Source organism: Micromys minutus, assembly GCF_963924665.1.
Source record: "Micromys minutus genome assembly, chromosome: 7".
Lineage (NCBI taxonomy): Eukaryota > Metazoa > Chordata > Mammalia > Rodentia > Muridae > Micromys > Micromys minutus.
The window spans coordinates 56497496-56514435 of record NC_137976.1 but is presented as its reverse complement, the minus strand read 5'-3'; the positions used below and the strand labels follow the sequence as shown (position 1 = coordinate 56514435).

The following is a 16940-nucleotide window of genomic DNA, read 5'->3' as shown; positions in this document are numbered from 1 at the left end:
ATCTGAAGCCACTTCCCTGGAACTTGGTCTGTGTATGAGAGGATGCTCCGAAGCCTTGGTTAAAGGTCAGGGTGTCACTGGTTCCTTTGTTTCTTGAGATTCAGGCTAAGATCTGGTTCCTTTGACACAATTTTAGAAATCGCTTTCAGCCACACCCCCCACACACACTGGGTCCCTGTGGTCCCCTCTGCTACTCTTCATGCCTATACCAACGAAAACGGGAGCTGGAGGGCAAGCGGCCTCTTTGAGACCACTGCATCACCAGTTAGGGGAAACAGCCTGGGTAAGAGTCAGAGAGAGAGCCACATGGGATACGCTACACACACACAGACACAAACAGATACACACACAGATACAATACATACCACACATACACACACATGCACACACACACGCACACACACACACACACAATATGAAATGCAGGCATGGTCTGGGAGCTGGGTCTAATGCAGGCCCTTTCTTGTACCTGACACAGGTAACAACCCCCATGGCTAGATTCAGGTGTGGTGACTGATCTGCACTTACAGGGAACATGACATTGGGCAGGCACCTTTTGGTGTTGGTTTGCGTTGCCTCTGGTTCTCTTAAGTGAGACTGGCTGTAGAGCCCATCTACAGAGAATTGTGACACGGTGTATGAAAATCACTTATGGGACAGTCAACGTGGAGTGATCCTACATTATCTAGTCAGGATGTTCTTCTATACACAGGATGGGCTAGTGCCTGCCATCCCAGATTCCTATGACGCTACAGAGACAACTCAGAGACTATTGCAGTGAACTTTATATGCTGTGCTAAAAAAGTATTTGTGGGGATGGAGAGGTAGCCCAGCAGTTAAGAACACCAGCTATCCTTCCAGAGGACCCAAGTTTAATTCCATGCACTTGTATGGTGGCTCATAACAGTCTGTAGCTCTACTTTCAGGATATCTGACTTACTGGGCACCAGGTATGCAAGTGATACACTGACATATGTAGCAAAACACACACACACACACACACACACAAATATATATAAATAAATAAATACACAAAATCAAAAATTTTAAAGAAAAAACATTTATAGGGCTAGAGAGCTCACTCAGTAGCTAACAGAATTAACCCATTTTGTTAACCAGAGAACACAAACTTGGTTCCCAGCACACACTTCAGGTAGCTCACAACCACCTATAACTCCAGTTCCAAGGTGTCTAATGCCCTCTTCTGGCCTCTGTAGTACTGTACTCACCTGCACAAACACAACTTCGTGTGACTCCATTTCTACACACGCACACACACACACACTCACTCAAATAAAAATAATAAAAATAAATATTAAAAAATATTTGCTGATTATAAAGGAGAACACACAGTAGGGCTACTCAAGGTACCCAAATAACATAGGGGATTAGTGGACATTTAACGATCATTTAAATGGTCAATTTAATCATTGCTTCTAATTTTGTAACACTTAAATATGATCTTCCCACACTCATCCTCTGGTTTCCACAAGGTAACCCTTGAACTTATAGCCTAGGGGCCATCTGCATGTCTCTGAGTGTCCATGTGCATCCTTAAAGACATTGATGGCTTTGCTTCCTCAGAATTGGCTCTGGTCAGGCCTCTGGGCTCACATCTCTAATTAGGCGCCTCCTGTAGAGTATCTGAGGGATGAGAACTGCCCATGGAGAATCTGGAGGACATCTCTGCATCTAGTTGTGAGTGACACCTCTCACTACCCCCCCTCTTGACCACTTTTGGGTCACACCCAATCTTGTTCTCTCCCTCCTAAGGGAAAGCAGAAAATTTCCCTGGGTTTTATTTCTTCTTCCAGGCTCTTCCTGACTTCTCAGAATCCTTATTTTCTGACCCTTTCATGTCTGAGTTTCTACCGTTTAAGAGGACTGTGCCAAATAAAGTCATGGGTCGTGTAAACTCCTTGCCTATCTGAAGAGCCTTGCTGTGCTAACATTTCTCAGACAGTCTTTATGTTGCATGGGATCTGCACTGAGCAGATCATATCCTGTCATCGTAACCCGGTGGGGGTTAAACTTGTTCATGGGAAAAGTGGTGGCTTTAGAAAGTCATGGGGAGAAGAGCGTCTCGAGGACTGACGTAAAGGAGAAGGAAACAGAAGTCAAACTCTGCCCCAGTCTTTCATGACCTCACGTTTTTGTTTCAGTTCCTCTGCAGATTTTTCTTAACAATAATGAGTTACATGTATGACCACCCACTGTGCAAGAGCAAATCCATCAGGCTGAGGCCTGATCTCTAGTTTCTGAGATAAGCTGGCAGGCCATCTCTTTGAGCATCTGACTGGCTTTTAAACCTGCCAGGAAGGGCTTGAGAACTGTCTCCCTTTCAAATCTCCCACAGAGTATAAATGAACAATTTGAGCCTTTAGTGAACATCGGTCAAACTTGCTTACACTGAGAATGTACATTAAACGTTGATTGACCCTAATTGGGTAGCAGGTACTCGTGGGAATGTTGAGTCTTTTTCTGAGTAACACTGAAAATACTGGGCAGATTTCCTGTGCTCATTCAAGTTCAAGCTGCCCCTTAGAATACCAGAGTGACTTGTTCATCTTGGAATGGCAAAGGGTCCAGGTTGTGGAGTTTTCCAGCCACTCTGGAAAATATAGCAGGGCTCAGTGTTGAAAAGCATCATCTGAGGCATGTTTATGGGAGTGAAGACACATGTGGTGAGTGAGCACTGTGTGCTTCTTGTTGGTACAATCCCTTAACTTCTTTGTCTTCATTTTCCTTATATGAAATATAGTTAAGTAATCTTATGCTCTTCTCTATGGGTATTGCATTTGATTGCAAATAAGCAGAAACCAGAAATATTAGTGAAGTTTGTTTTGAGTCCATGTGTAAATCAGAAACTTACAGTCCAGACCTAGGCTGGTGACTGCATTCCATTAAATCCTCAGGGACCCAAGTTCATTTCAGCTCACCCAGACTGTCATCTTCTTTCTAGATGTCTTAGTCCTTTTTTTTTCTTCTTCTTCTAAAATAAAATGTCTGTGGGTAATTTGCAAAGAAAAGATGCTTATTTAGAAAAGAAATTTGAAAAAAAAAAAGAGTCTTATTTATCTCATTACTTTGGTTGCTGAAAGTCTAAGAGTAGATGATGCCATTGGTTTGATTTCATGAAGGCTCACGGCTGGATTACCACCATGAGAACATCATCACAGAAGTTCTTATAAGAAGCAGAGCTCACATGGAGATTACAGGAGTTACAACCACTTCCTGGGGGCTGTGTGTGTGTGTGTGTGTGTGTGTGTGTGTGTGTGTGTGTGTGTGTGTGTGTTGTAAGAATGACTTTACTCTCCTCTCAGGACAGCACAACCAAGAGACCTAATTACTGTTTTAATCTCCATCCCTGGAAGATGCCACTACATTCCAACAAGGCTAAAGGGAGCTACAGAGTCAGCTCAAGATACCCCAAAACAAGCTCTTAGCACAAAGGAAATTTATTTGCCCCAGAAGGAAAAGGGGCAGGAATAAGGAACAAAGACAGGGGATAGAGGAAGAAGGAGACAGGGAAGGGAACAAAGAAGAGGAGAGAAAAGGAACAAAGAAGAGAGGGAAGGGGTATTTGTCTTCCAGGGAAAAAGAACTGTCTCTGGATAGAGAGGAGCCAGACATGACTCATAGGCAAATGGCCATTTATAAAGGTAAAATGGGAAACCTTATGTTAGGATGAGGTATTTAATTTTAGTTGGGCATGTTGATTAGGTGAGCCAAAAGGGGCTTATAAAAATAATATTTTATTTAATATGTATTTGAGTACACTATCACTGTCTTCAGACATGCCAGAAGAGGGCCCCAGATCCCATTACAGATGGTTGTGAGCCACCATGTGGTTGCTGGGAATTGAATTCCGGTCTTCTACAAGAGCAGTCGGTGCTCTTAACCACTGAGTCATCTCTCCAGCCCAAGGGGGGCTTTTGATTATGGACTTCAATACTTTGATAGTCACCTTGGTAGTCAGCCTCAGGATGAGGAAGTGACCAAATAAGGGAATAGACCTTGGTGGCTAGCTTTAAGAATGCAAGCTACTGGTTTTTAGTGAGGCAGAGAGAATGGGGAAGAAGGGCAAAGCCTGTCAGAGTCATCTTTGTGAGCCGGCTAGAGTCCCTTCAGAGACCACACTGAGGACTGAGCTTCCTGCACATGAAACACATACTCAAACTTATCCAATCCCTAGCACCCAGGGAACCAAGTAAAGAGCTGAAGAAAGGGAAGGGCCTTCACACTTCCTGCAGCTCTCTTGCTTACATTCTGTTCATTGGAGCCAAGTCACCTGGAAGAGGGGATGGGAAATACTGACTTTATTCTACATGGTCTCTTAGTTTCTTATATGCTCTGTTAAAACAGAGCTCCTGAGACCAGGTAATTATAATTGATAGAAATGCACTAGTTCGCGCACACTGTAGCAACTTCAGACACACACTAGAAGAGTGTACTGGATTCCATTACACATGGTTGTGAGTCACCATGTGGTTGCTGGGAATTGAACTCAGGGCCTCTGGAAGAGCAGTCAGTGTTCTTAACCGCTGAGCCATCTCTCCAGCCCCATATCACAGGCCTTCTTAGGAAGCAGAATTCTGAGGTCCTGAAGATACCACACCCTGGTAACTGGCACTTTCCCCTTCTGTCCCACACAGGAGCAGATCTTGTGATTAATGAAGTGATGTGGTGGGATCATGGAGTGTACTATTGCACCATTGAGGCTCCAGGAGACACATCAGGAGACCCAGATAAGGAGGTGAAGCTCATCGTCCTGCGTAAGTGCTGCTGCAGCTCTCTCCGGCCAACTGTATATATACATATACGTATACATATACATATACATATACATCATATACATACACATACACATACACATATACATATACATCATATACATACACATACACATATACATATACATCATATACATACACATACATATACATATACATAATATACATACACATATACATATACATATACATCATATACATACACATACACATATACATATACATCATATACATACACATACACATACATATACATATACATAATATACATACACATATACATATACATACACATACACTTACACATACACATACACATACACATACACATACACATACATATACATATACATATACATATACATATACACATATATATTGCATGCAAAAGTAGCCACCAATCTGTGTTACTGCCATAGGCTGGAAGCCTCTGATGGCCTCTACCAGAGCTGAACTTTTGTTTTTGTTTTTGTTTTTTGGCAGTATGTCACTTGAACTTAGCATCTAGGTCAATAGATGCATTTACTAGTGTCTAAGATACCGGTTTCCAGCAGCTCGTTCACAGGGATCGCCTAAGACCTTTGGAAAACACAGATATCGACCTTGTGATTCATAACAGTAGTAAAATTATAGTAGGAAGCAGCAATAAAAATAATTTCAGGGTTGGGAGTCAGCACACTCTGAGAAACTGTATGAAAGGGCCACGGCTTAGGAAGGTTGAGAACTACTGGCCATCCCTCCGGTGAGTTAGTTCAGCCCCTTTTGGCTTCTTCTCTCCATGCAGATTGGCTAACAGTGATCTTCATCATCCTTGGAGCCCTCCTTCTCCTGCTGCTGATTGGCGTGTGCTGGTGCCAGTGTTGTCCGCAGTATTGCTGCTGCTACGTCCGTTGCCCCTGCTGTCCTACGCGCTGCTGCTGCCCTGAGGACGGTGAGAGAATGGAGAGGCGATGGGTCGGTCCTGATAGCACACATGCGCAATGCCCCAAGTATCTTAAGTCAAAGTTCCTGGCTCCTCTGGGATCCGCTTTATGCCTTCTTCCTTTACAGGTTCAGAAGACTTGAGCAGTTTCTGTAAATGATGCTCAAAAGCGCTCCCACAGGGGAGGGTGGCCAATAACAGGGCTGCTACCTGTAAAGTGTTCTTTTTAGTAAACAGATGGAGTTGGATCATCTGTTTTAAGTGGAAGTTTTCCTTTTTGTGTATTTGAGCAGTTCATCTCTTCTCTCCCAGGTCAGAAGTGGAATAGAAAGTTCCAACACTCTAACCATGCCTTGGTCCTTTGGGCAACCTGTCTCCATCCCAAAGCTCTTTAGAGACCCTAGTCATCTAATTAGTTCACGGAAGAAACTCATCCTTCTTGCAGGCCCAAGGATTTGAGGAGTAGTATTTCAGGAACCAGGGACAGAGACAGAATATGTATCTCATTCTGTTATAATTTCACAACACAGCTTAGAGATGGGATGAAAAGGACAGGGCAATAGGAAAGGTATTGAAGCATTAGTTCTCAAACTGAAGCTCACACTGGAATCATGGGGAGGACTTGGTCAAAATTAACTACTGTCCCCTCCCCAGATTCTCAGCCAATGGGTCTTGGGAAGTAGGACCCAAGAAAGTGTATTTCTTAGACATTCCCAGGTGTTGCGGTAAATATTAAAATGGAGAATAAACCCTCGATATTAGCATCGTTGGGCCATAGGCATTACTAGGGCTTATTCATCTCAGTGGCAGCTGGTTCCAGTGGTGGCTGCCCTCTTGGCTAGTCTCTCTGCCAACTGTCTCCCTGTCAGCTATAATTCTGCTCACATTCCCAACAAGCACCCCCTAGTTCCAATGGCTACCCTCTTGAGGTTCCCTGCTGCTGTTCTGTTTACATTCCCAGCAACTGTCCCCTGTGGTCCCCGTTACAACTCACACCAGGCCAACAAAATGAAAACCCTAGGAAATTATCATTTAATTTTCAGATTTATCTCAGCAATTATCTCAGTGAATTTTTACACTCCACAAAGCGTCCACACCATAAACTCAGAGCCAAATGATGTAATCTGTCCGCCTAGACAAGACAAATCGTCCTATACCAATCTATCCTTTATAAGATATTCATAACTACCCGTGGTCATAAAGAGCCACACAGAAATGGTTCATCTTTGCCCTCCATCTTGCCTTTCCCTGTCCTGGCTTCTCTCTCCTTCCCAAACCTCTGTCCCCGCCTTAGCTTTTACTGTCCAATCACAGCCCTGTCCCTGCTGCCCTCCTTTAATTTCAACCACATCCAGGTGCTGTGGATCTAGTGCTAGGGAACAGGAGAAGGAACAGAAGATCTGGCCCTTAGTGTGAGCCTTCTTTGAATTGAAATCTCATCCTTTAAAAGAAACTTTGGGCCAGCAAAATGGTTTAATGGGTAAAGTACTTGCTATTAAGCCCAACAACCTGAGTTCTAGCCCTAAAACCCACATGGGAGAAAAAGAACAGACTTTGTAGGTGGGTTAGTTTTTGTTTGTTTTTTTGACTTCCACATGTGCACCTGGGTGTGTGTGCGTGTGCACGTGCATGCACGCAAACACACACACACACACACACATATACACATAAGAATAAAAATAAGATGATAATATACCCTAAAATTTAAAGCAGCAGACTAGATGATAAAAGCAAAAGAATTGAAAGAATGTTCTATAAAGTTCTTTCCTTAGCAAATAGATGGCTGTCAAGTCAACTTTGTAACTGGAAGTTCTCCTTTAGTGTATTTAAGTAACATTTCCTTCTCTCAGTGATGTAAAGTATCATGTGGTAGAAAATCTGAGAGGAAAAAAAAAAAAAAAAACTAAGCCAAGTTTCCAGAGAAACCACTCTTGTCATCTTGGTTCGTGTGGAGGAAGAAAGTTAGAAAGGAAGACATGATGATTACTCATGATGCTAGACACTCAACTTCATCTGTGATGTCCAGGTCAGTGACGTGACCTGTGCTCAAAGATTGCCTGGTGCTTACAGGAAAAGAGAAATAGCTTTTATTGCATGTCTGTTCTATGTGTGTCCTTTAGATCCACTTCCCCACTGAATCCTCACCACAGCCACCAAGAGCCCATGTCATCACCATTTCATAAGCCAGGTCAGAGCAGTTTGGAAGCAGCTGTCACTTGCGCAGTGTGCCTCTGACCTATGTCTGTGTGTCCCGTGTAGGGGTTGCCATAGTCTCTGCAGACTAGCTGAAGTTATATAAACTCTGTGAAGAAGAGGAGATAGCAGAGGACTCAACTTGAGTCTAAGGGCTTCCTACCTCTCAGGGGCCTTCCTGGAGAAGTCGTGGGAAGACTCCTTAGAACAGCAGGCAAGACTGAGGCAAAGCCGGCATGGATAATGGATGCATTTCCTCAGTGAGCTGAGAAGCAAAGGTTTGGTTTCTCTTTGGTGGCTGCCATTTGCTCTTTCACTAAAACTGACGACCACGAAGGGCAGCCAACCATGAGTTAAGGTCCTTGGACTTGATCAGACAGGTTCACTTTTTAACTTTCCTGACAAATTTGGTGAGAAGATGAATTGCAGTGGGGGTGGGGGTGGGGGCAGGAAATGGTTACTGAGAGATCTCTGAATAGGGGAGATATTCAGTTGTTGTTTTTGTTTGTTTGTGTTTTGTTTTGGCCAAAATAGCCCCAAGAATGTTTATAAGCAAAGAACCCAGAAGGGAAGAAGTGGAAGGCCCACTGAAGGAGTTGGGTGATCATGGAGAAGTGTGTTTACCCTTGGAAGCAGCATTAGGTCTCTACCAAGAAAGAGCTAGCCTTAAAAAGGAGAGAGACAGAGTGGAGGCAGCCTGAACTCTGAAGAGAGAGCTCACTACCTGTGGAAGACAGTCAGTGTATAAGGGAGTCCATAGCAATTGAAAGAACCGTGCTGGAGACAGCTCAGTGGCTTTACAAGAGCCCTGGGTTCAGTTGCTGTGTCATAAACAAATAAATAAATATGCTAGATGCAGAAGGAAGCCTCTGGAAGGATGTCACAGATCCTTAACATCTCCCACCACAGCCCATGTCCCCAGCCAGCACTCACATTTCTAAGCTGTAACAGGAGGTTAGAGTTAACAGTGAATCGGTGCTAACTTTTAGTAGAGCCAGATGACCCTCCGAGTACTGGTAAACAACCCTCATAGGACTTTAAAAGGAATATTCTTAGAACTGAGCCTATTTTTTTTTCTATAAGAACTAGAGAAACTTGTCTCTGAGTTACTGGCCTCCTCTCCCCCAGAATCTATCTATCTATCTGTCTGTCTATCTATCTATCTATCTATCATCTGTCTGTCTGTCTGTCTGTCTGTCTGTCTGTCTGTCTGTCTCAGGACAGAGTGAAAACTGGAAAGATCTCTCCAGGTACACAGATCTTGGTGATCTAGAATCATAGCTGTTGGCTTCTGTCCTTAACAAAGCATAAGTACTATACTAGAAGTTCAAGGGGACCTGAGCAGCGGGGAGCCTGGGAGGAGGAGAGGCATGTTCGATTAAATGATTCCCCCAAAGAAAGCCCACCATGAGGAGGATTATTTGAAGTCCCATAGCTTGGCCAGGGCCAGAAAGTCTGCCTCTGCTGGTGGTTTCCTGAGGCTAAAATGGCAAGAGTTCAAAGTGGGTTTGGCTTTCCCAAAAGCTGCTGAAGTGTTTTGGGAAATGATTGGCCAATGAGAAAAAGCAGAGGACAGAGAGACCATGAGGTAAAAAAAAGGAGGGTAAAGATCAGGCCGGCTTCTGTAACTGCAGAGAGGTGGAGGTATAGAATGGTAACCAGTCATGGGCAAGGAAAGTTGGAAGGTCTCTGGGGACGCTGGGGGAGAAAAATGGGTTTCAGAGGCCGATGAAATGTCATTTCTGTTCCTAGTAGATGCTTTAAACATTATACCCTGGCTTTTCCCTCAAAAACAAAGACTCTGCATATATGTGTTTCTCCTGGAGCTAAGGTGAAAGAAACAACTTATGATAAAAATGAGGGTCTCTACTGATTCACCTGTTGGACATTTCATAGTTTTTTGTTTTTGGTTTTTTTTTTGTTGTTGTTGTTGTTGTTTGTTTGTTTGTTTGTTTTTGTTTTGTTTTGTTTTGTTTTTTGCCTCATTCAATGCCAGCAACTCTTCAGAAGATCTGTCTGGCCCAGAGGCTCTGAAAACTCCAAGTTCCACAGCTAGATGATTTCTAGCCCCCAGAACCTTTGTTTGAAGAAGTCTATCCCTGGTGGCCTCACTCCTCAGAATTGGTCTTGAATCCTCAAGCAGCCTGCTCCAAGCTGACAGAGAGGGCATCTGCTGTGGGATGTTGGGTTGGAATGCAACTTCTATGATCTCAGCTTCCTCTCAGGCATTAAAAGACATCTCAAGGCCAGGCGTGGTGGCCCCTGCCTGTGATCCTAGTTCTTGGAGGAGGGGGAAGGCAGGAAGATCTTTAAGTTTGATGCCAGCCAAGACTATGGAGTAAGATTCTGTTTCAAAACCCAGAGAAGAGGGTGAGAGGACAGGGTTAGCTCACTTTCATAAAATAGTCGTCATGCTGATGGTGGCCAGTAGAGGGGGCTCATAAACCCCTGTTCCCGTCTCCTTTGAGACTGGAGTGCTGCATGTTACTATTAAGGTGGGGCAGCTCTAGAAGTTCCTTCCAGTCGTGCATTTGATTTCTTCCTGGTAGGGCTGTGACTCACTAATGGGGCTGGAGCTCCGGACACTCCTGGGGGCTCTGAGGCAACCACTTCCTGCTGTGCTAGAAGATGACCTCTCAGTAGCCTCAGCAGACCTCCCACACTGTGTAGCTGGGGACAGAATACTGCCTTCTGCCCTGTTCTGAGCAGAACTGTGCCATTTTACAGCAAACCCTGAAGTCGGTGAGACTACCGGGGTGGAAGCCTGTCACAGTCTGCGTAGCAGCGTGCGTCTGATCCGCGCATGGGTAGGCAGAGCCTTTGGGAGTCAAATGGTACTCAGCCACAGTCTCCTCAAAATGGAAACTCAGGAGCAAAAACACAAATTTAATTGCATTTGCTGCAGTTTGTGTGCTTCAGAACAACTGTACCTGTGATACTGAAATCATATTTCAAATCATGGCCTCCTCTAAGCCTTTACTATGAGGGGTATTTCTGTGTGACCTGAAGTTTGATTGACTGCCTATGCCCTTTGTGTGACCTGGAGAGCAAGTAACATGGGGACATGTTTTGAGGCTGGAAAGTTAAGTTTTTTTTTTTTAAAGCAAACTTTTCTGGAGTGTGAGAGATGTAGTCTTTAATATATAGGAAATTCACTCCCAGCCCTTTGCTAAAGACACAGCCCCTAAACTCTTATTCCCGTGCAAGATAGGTAAGAACGGGCTCCAAGGTGAGAAGCTGGAAGCACAGACCATGTGGGGAGGTGTGGGACTCCTGCTGGCTAAGGGTCTGTGTTTCTCCTTCTTCCCCTGCAGCCCTGGCCCGCCACCGCTACATGAAGCAGGTACAGGCCCTAGGTCCTCAGATGATGGAAAAACCCCTGTACTGGGGGGCTGACAGGAGCTCCCAAGTTTCATCTTATGCAATGAACCCGCTGCTGCAGCGAGGTAAACTTTGTCAGAAAGTCGTGGGAGGGCAGAGGGTGAGGGCAGAGGTGCGGTCTGCTGAGGAGCACGCACACCAATGGGGTGTCTTTCGATGGAGGGTGGGAGGAAGTGGACTCCTACTTACTAATGTGACATTTTGATGCCCTGGTTCCTAGGAGGGTATTTGGGACCAGCAGTTCAGTGTGCTCCCTCCTTATTTCCACTCAGATCTGTCCTTACGGTCCAGCCTTCCACAGATACCAATGACCCAGATGGCCGCTCACCCTCCGGTGGCCAATGGTGTCTTGGAATATTTGGAAAAAGAACTGCGGAACCTCAACCCAGCCCAGCCTCTGCCTCAGGATCTCAGAGCCAAATCTGGCCACCCTTGCAGCATGTTGTCTTCCCTGGGCTCCGCAGAGGTTGTGGAACGCAGAGTCATCCACCTGCCTCCACTGATCAGAGACCCACTGTCCTCCAGGACCAGCAGCTCCTCACACCAGCAGCGGCTCAACCCTGCTCCTTCTAGACCCTGGGATCTGAGTGATGGCCGGAGGCAGCGGTATCACTCCGATTTCCTCCGAGAGCTCCAGGACCGGGGGATGAAACCCTGGGCCCCGGGGAGAGGGGAACTGGACCCACACTGGAGTGGGAGACACCACCGATCTAGGCCTAGCGAGTCCTGGTCAGATTGGGACAGCCTGAGCGAATGCCCCTCGTCCAGTGAGGCTCCTTGTCCCCCGAGACGAACAGAGCCCCGGGAAGGCGCCCAGAGACGTGGGAGACGCAGACATCGCAGCTACTCGCCTCCCCTACCCTCGGGCCCCAGTTCCTGGAGCTCTGAAGAGGAGAAAGAGTCACTGCCCAGAAACTGGGGTGCCCAGCGCCGTCACCATCGCCGCCGATCACAGTCTCCAAGCTGGCCTGAGGAGAAGCCACCCAGCTACCGTTCACTGGATGTGACTCCAGGCAAGAACAACAAGAAAAAAGGGAATTTGGAGAGGCGCTTGGTGAGCCTGGGGCATCCCGTGGAGGGTCAGGCTTGATCAGACCTCAGCTTGTGGTTTTGGCCACAGCTCACACATGTCCAACAGGGTCTTCCTAGTTCTGTGTAACTGTCCTGGCAGGCTGGAGTACTGCCTTTTCTTGGAATAAAAGGCTAAGTCAGTGTAGGGTGCAGAAGAGGCCAAGCCCAAGCACCCATGATGGTAAGGTGTACCTTGGGTCTCAGCTGCAGCCCTGGACCTTGACTTAGCAACTCGCCACCCTACCCCCCCACCCCACCCCACCCCACCCCACCCCACACAGGCCCAGGTTAGAAACAGGCAGGAGGGAGCTGTGAATGTTTACGTGAGCAGCAACTGTGCTGTGTGTGAGGATGAGGTCTTCCTGGTGTGCTGGGGAAGGCTCATCGGACTGATGAAAACTGACCCTGGCATCCCACTTACGAGTGCTGTGACCGCTGAGTCATTATTTAACAGTCTAAAGGGGGAGCACAGGAGGCTACATGCCCACAGTACCACTGGTCTTTCTTTCTTTTTTTTTTTTTTAGAGGTATAATTTTTTTTTAATGCAAGTATAGTGGTCTTTAATAATGCCAGCACTCAGAACTGCCACAAGTTTGAGGCCAGCCTGATCGACTGTATGAGATGCTATCTCAAAAGCACCGAGACTCTGAGGGACCGTTTGATTATTAACTCGCCCAAGTGACAGCTTATGATTTATAAAAATATCCCACCACTGCTCGAACATAAACAAACGACTTACTCAGAAGCATCTTACAGGCCACCTGTGACCACACCCTTTTCCTCATTTTCTTCTGCTGAGGCAGTTAAGTCTCAGGAAGCTCTGAGGGGAAGCCCCAGAGGAAGGGCATCATCTAAGAATAGCAGTCTCTTATGTGTTTTGTATGTATGTATGTGTGCACGTATGTATGTATGTATGTATGTATGTATCTCAAACGTGTGTACAAAGGAGCAAGCCCCTGCAACCGGGATGCACACTGAGCTGGAAGAGTGGAGCAGGACAGACAGTGTGGCCCAGAAGGAAGGGTATTTCTGAAATCGCCACCTGTGTCACTTTCTCATAAGTGTCCTGTGGATACCAATATCAGCAAGCAGTAGTGAGAACAGCCTGCGGCACAGGGCTGTATACATTTCCCATGTGTCCTATACTCCACACAGCAGCCCTGTACTGTAAGGCCCATTTGAGTTAAAGATTTGTGTGCCAATGCCCCGCTGCCCTGGTCTGGTCCCTCACATGTCCCTTTGACTGTCTCAGCAGACGCTTAAGGAGTGACCTCATCCACACATAATAAAGTTGCTTCTCTTACAGGTGCTCAGTAGAATGAATCCTGGAAAAAAAGCACAGAGCCCGTCAAAGCTAGGATGTCTAGAGCCACTGTCACATGGTGACCTTTCTCATATAGTAACCAAGTATGCCTCTTCTTTTTAGGAAAAAAAAATGTGTGTGTGTGTGTGTGTGTGTGTGTGTGTGTACACGATTTTCAAGTTTTTGGCTCTAACATCTGAGCCCCATTTTTCTCTAAGTTACTTTGTTCTTTATTTTCTTTCAGTTAAAGTGCATATCCCTTCTAAGCCTTAGACTCTAAGGGAAGGAAGGGTACAAGACATTATGCCCTAGACGACAGAGCCAGTCCTGATTCATTTAGTCCTCACAAGGCTCAGAAAGGTTGAATAACAAGGGCAAAGCACATAACAATAGAAAAAGAAGCCAGCAGTTGAACATAGCACCCTGGTTCTCAAGCCTTTTTGGTAACACACACTGTTTCCTTGGACAGAGGCAATCGCTGAGATCTATAATGACTTCCTAATTTTCCCCAAGCACCGGTGCTTCCTTTTGAACCACCAAGATGTGCACAAGAAGTAATTCTACCACCATGTTTCACTTCTAAAGTTGTCTTTGAGAAGCAAAGATTTTGTCTAAAATATCACTGAGTTGCATTCAACCTTCTTTGCATATTCTGACCCTGTCTATAGGCCCAGGACCAAAGCTTGAGTTTGCAGGTTGGTTCATCTTAAGGGTGTAGTTTGTTGCCTTATAGCTTTACTGTTATGAAGAGTCTGTGATGGTGCTGAGTGCTTCCTGCACAGGTTTCTGAAGGCACTGGAACTTGTCATTTTCAACACTGTGCAGAGTTAGGCCACTAGATGGTGACTTTTGACTGCCTGTCACTTGCAGTTTCTCTGGTCCTCACATTAAAAGAATGTGTTGTTAAATCAGGCTTTATCAGCGACAGGTTTACCATAACTTTCCAATAAAATAATCCATTAAAATACTTCATCAAATACTCAGAGAAATAGGAAACAAACTAACTATTTTTAGGCTCACATGGAACCTTCTCAAGAGTAATGTTTAATAAATATGTGCAAGCAAGTGCTTGTATGCACACTCCTGCCTGGTAATCTAAAATGGGTAAGATGCTCTCTCTGCTCAGTGCCCAGAGAAATACAGACCTTATGGTGTCTGCGGGAGCGCCTGCCCAGATGACTTCAGCTGAGTTCTTACTCATTAGAAGCCTTCCACTCAGTTAAATTGAAGCAGAGATTTCAAGCTTTCTACTCCAGTGGCTACGGGCTAAATGATCCTTGTGTTTCTAACGTCTTTCAGACTATCTCTCTTTCCAGTCTTGCCCTAATACAATGAGTTCCAAGACACTCTGGCATCTTCCAAACTTGGCCCATATACATCTAGTCTAGTGGGGAGAAAGCCATGGTGTTTGTTTCTGGGCTAACCTGTAATGCTGTACAGTGAATGCTGCTGGGTATTGTATATTTTTTTGTCTTTAAATTCTTTATTAGTAAAAAAAAAATGTTGTATTTGAATCTGTAATCTTTTCCTTTGAGTGTCCCTCAATCATGCCAGGTCTTCCTGAACAAAGTCCCTTTGTCTTTTCTCATTCTTGTATTCTGTTGCAGAGAACATCCACTCCAGAGTATTCTGATTAGAAAACTTGGCCCTTAACACTTACTTTCCTGATAATAAGAAACAATTGTTTTGAAGCAATACGGTGCGCATACCTATGCAATATCTTTAGGACTGTTCATTACAGGAAAGGTGCTTTTCCTTCTCAAGTGAGATGGGGATGGTCTCACTCCTGAATTCCAGCTGTAGATTTTCAGAAATGTAACCAAATGACCCCCTTCCTGACATGCACGGAGAGGTTTGAGAAACATATTGAATAAGAAAACAACAACAAAAACCCAAACAGACCCACAAATAACAAGAGAGCCTTTGAAGAAAAGCTGTTGAGTTTATTTGGGAAAAGTGTGAAAAATAACTCCAGAGGAATACTGAAGTATGAAGCTAATGCAAGGGGTGGAGAGGAATGGTTCAGAGTGTTACCAGGAACAGAGCTGTCTTTGTGGTTAAGTAGAGATGAACGGGGGAAGTGTAAGGAAAGCAGGCCTTCCTTCAGTCTACTGAAGACTTGGTGTTATTACAAAGACAACACTGATATAGGCAGAGCAAAGGTTAGAACATTTCAGAAGTAGACAGTGTTGAGGAAGGCCACTGAGAGGAAAAAGAATGGCTCCTTGAAAGGTCAAGAAAGAAATACAGGATCCGCCAATTACTGGGTTGGACCAGTTCACCTTGGGAACTGCATACATGGGCCATAGACTGAGCTGAATGTAGTTTTTGTGTTCTTGTTCCTCAGGAGAGAGAAAGCTCCCATAGTGGACGGAGTGTGGTCATTTAGTCTTCAGCATCATACTGCTTCTTGGATCACATGTGTCCTCAGCATTATCAAGATTTCCAGCTGCCTTGGAAGGGACACTATACACCTGTGTCTCACAGTCTGGGTGTAGATTCTAAAAATCAAAGAGAAGAGTTTTCCAAACAGGTGTTTGTGAGGATGAACAGCAAGCTTTCCCCTTGTTCATGACCTCTGTTTATTACATGGCCTCTGACTTGTAAGGGATCCTAGCTAGGATCCCTCAGAGACACAATAACCCAAAGTGTTCCAGGAGGTCATGGTGCTCGGGACCAAGGCATTCTCATAATGACATCTCAGGAATCTTTAAGAAGAAATCAAACATGTTCCAGGAACAAGAAACCTATGGAATATTATGGGCAAATTCCCATGGGAACTCCCTGTCCTCTCTTGAACTTCCTGAGGGTTTTTCCACGTTAAGCATCCCCACCTGTGGTCCTGAGTTTCCAGTGCAAGCAAATGAGCGTGTACAAAAAATCCACAGTTCTGTGCCTTCCACAGTCTGCTTGATGCAACTCTGGAAAACCACAGGGAAGCAGGTGTTCACGGACCATATTCTAGTTTTCTAATTTTTTTCTTCTTGCCCTTTTCTCCTACATTTAATTTATTTTCTTCTACATAATAATATAATAATACTAAAATCACTTTAACTGTTTTCAAGCGCCAGACACTATAACAAGAAAATTAATATAATGGGCTGAAGATTCCGTTCCAAATAAATTTCTGCTTTTCTACCCCGCGTTTCTACTTCTATTCATTGATTTAAGCTTATCTTTCAGTAAAGTTCAGAGAAGAATCAGGCCAGGATGGGTAGTTCCAAAACTGCCCTTCTCCAGATCTGCTGAATATTTTAGGGTTTTGATGTCCCAAGC

General features: G+C 44.9%; 1 protein-coding gene across 2 annotated transcripts in view; it reads left to right on the top strand.

Annotated features, from left to right (window-relative positions):
• ILDR1 (immunoglobulin like domain containing receptor 1) overlaps positions 1–16053 on the top strand; it is a gene marked incomplete at both ends in the record, with an annotated part of 30485 nt that extends 14432 nt beyond the window's left edge. Inside the window, 5 exons of one of the 2 annotated variants that reach the window (XM_080918745.1) lie at positions 4656–4775; positions 5578–5724; positions 11223–11354; positions 11562–12343; positions 16012–16053. In XM_080918745.1, the coding sequence (XP_080774871.1) occupies positions 4656–4775; positions 5578–5724; positions 11223–11354; positions 11562–12343; positions 16012–16053 (1223 nt within the window). The remainder of the gene's footprint in view (positions 1–4655; positions 4776–5577; positions 5725–11222; positions 11355–11561; positions 12344–16011) is intronic. The other variant, XM_080918746.1, reaches the window with a different exon arrangement.
• Positions 16054–16940: the final 887 nt, after the last annotated feature.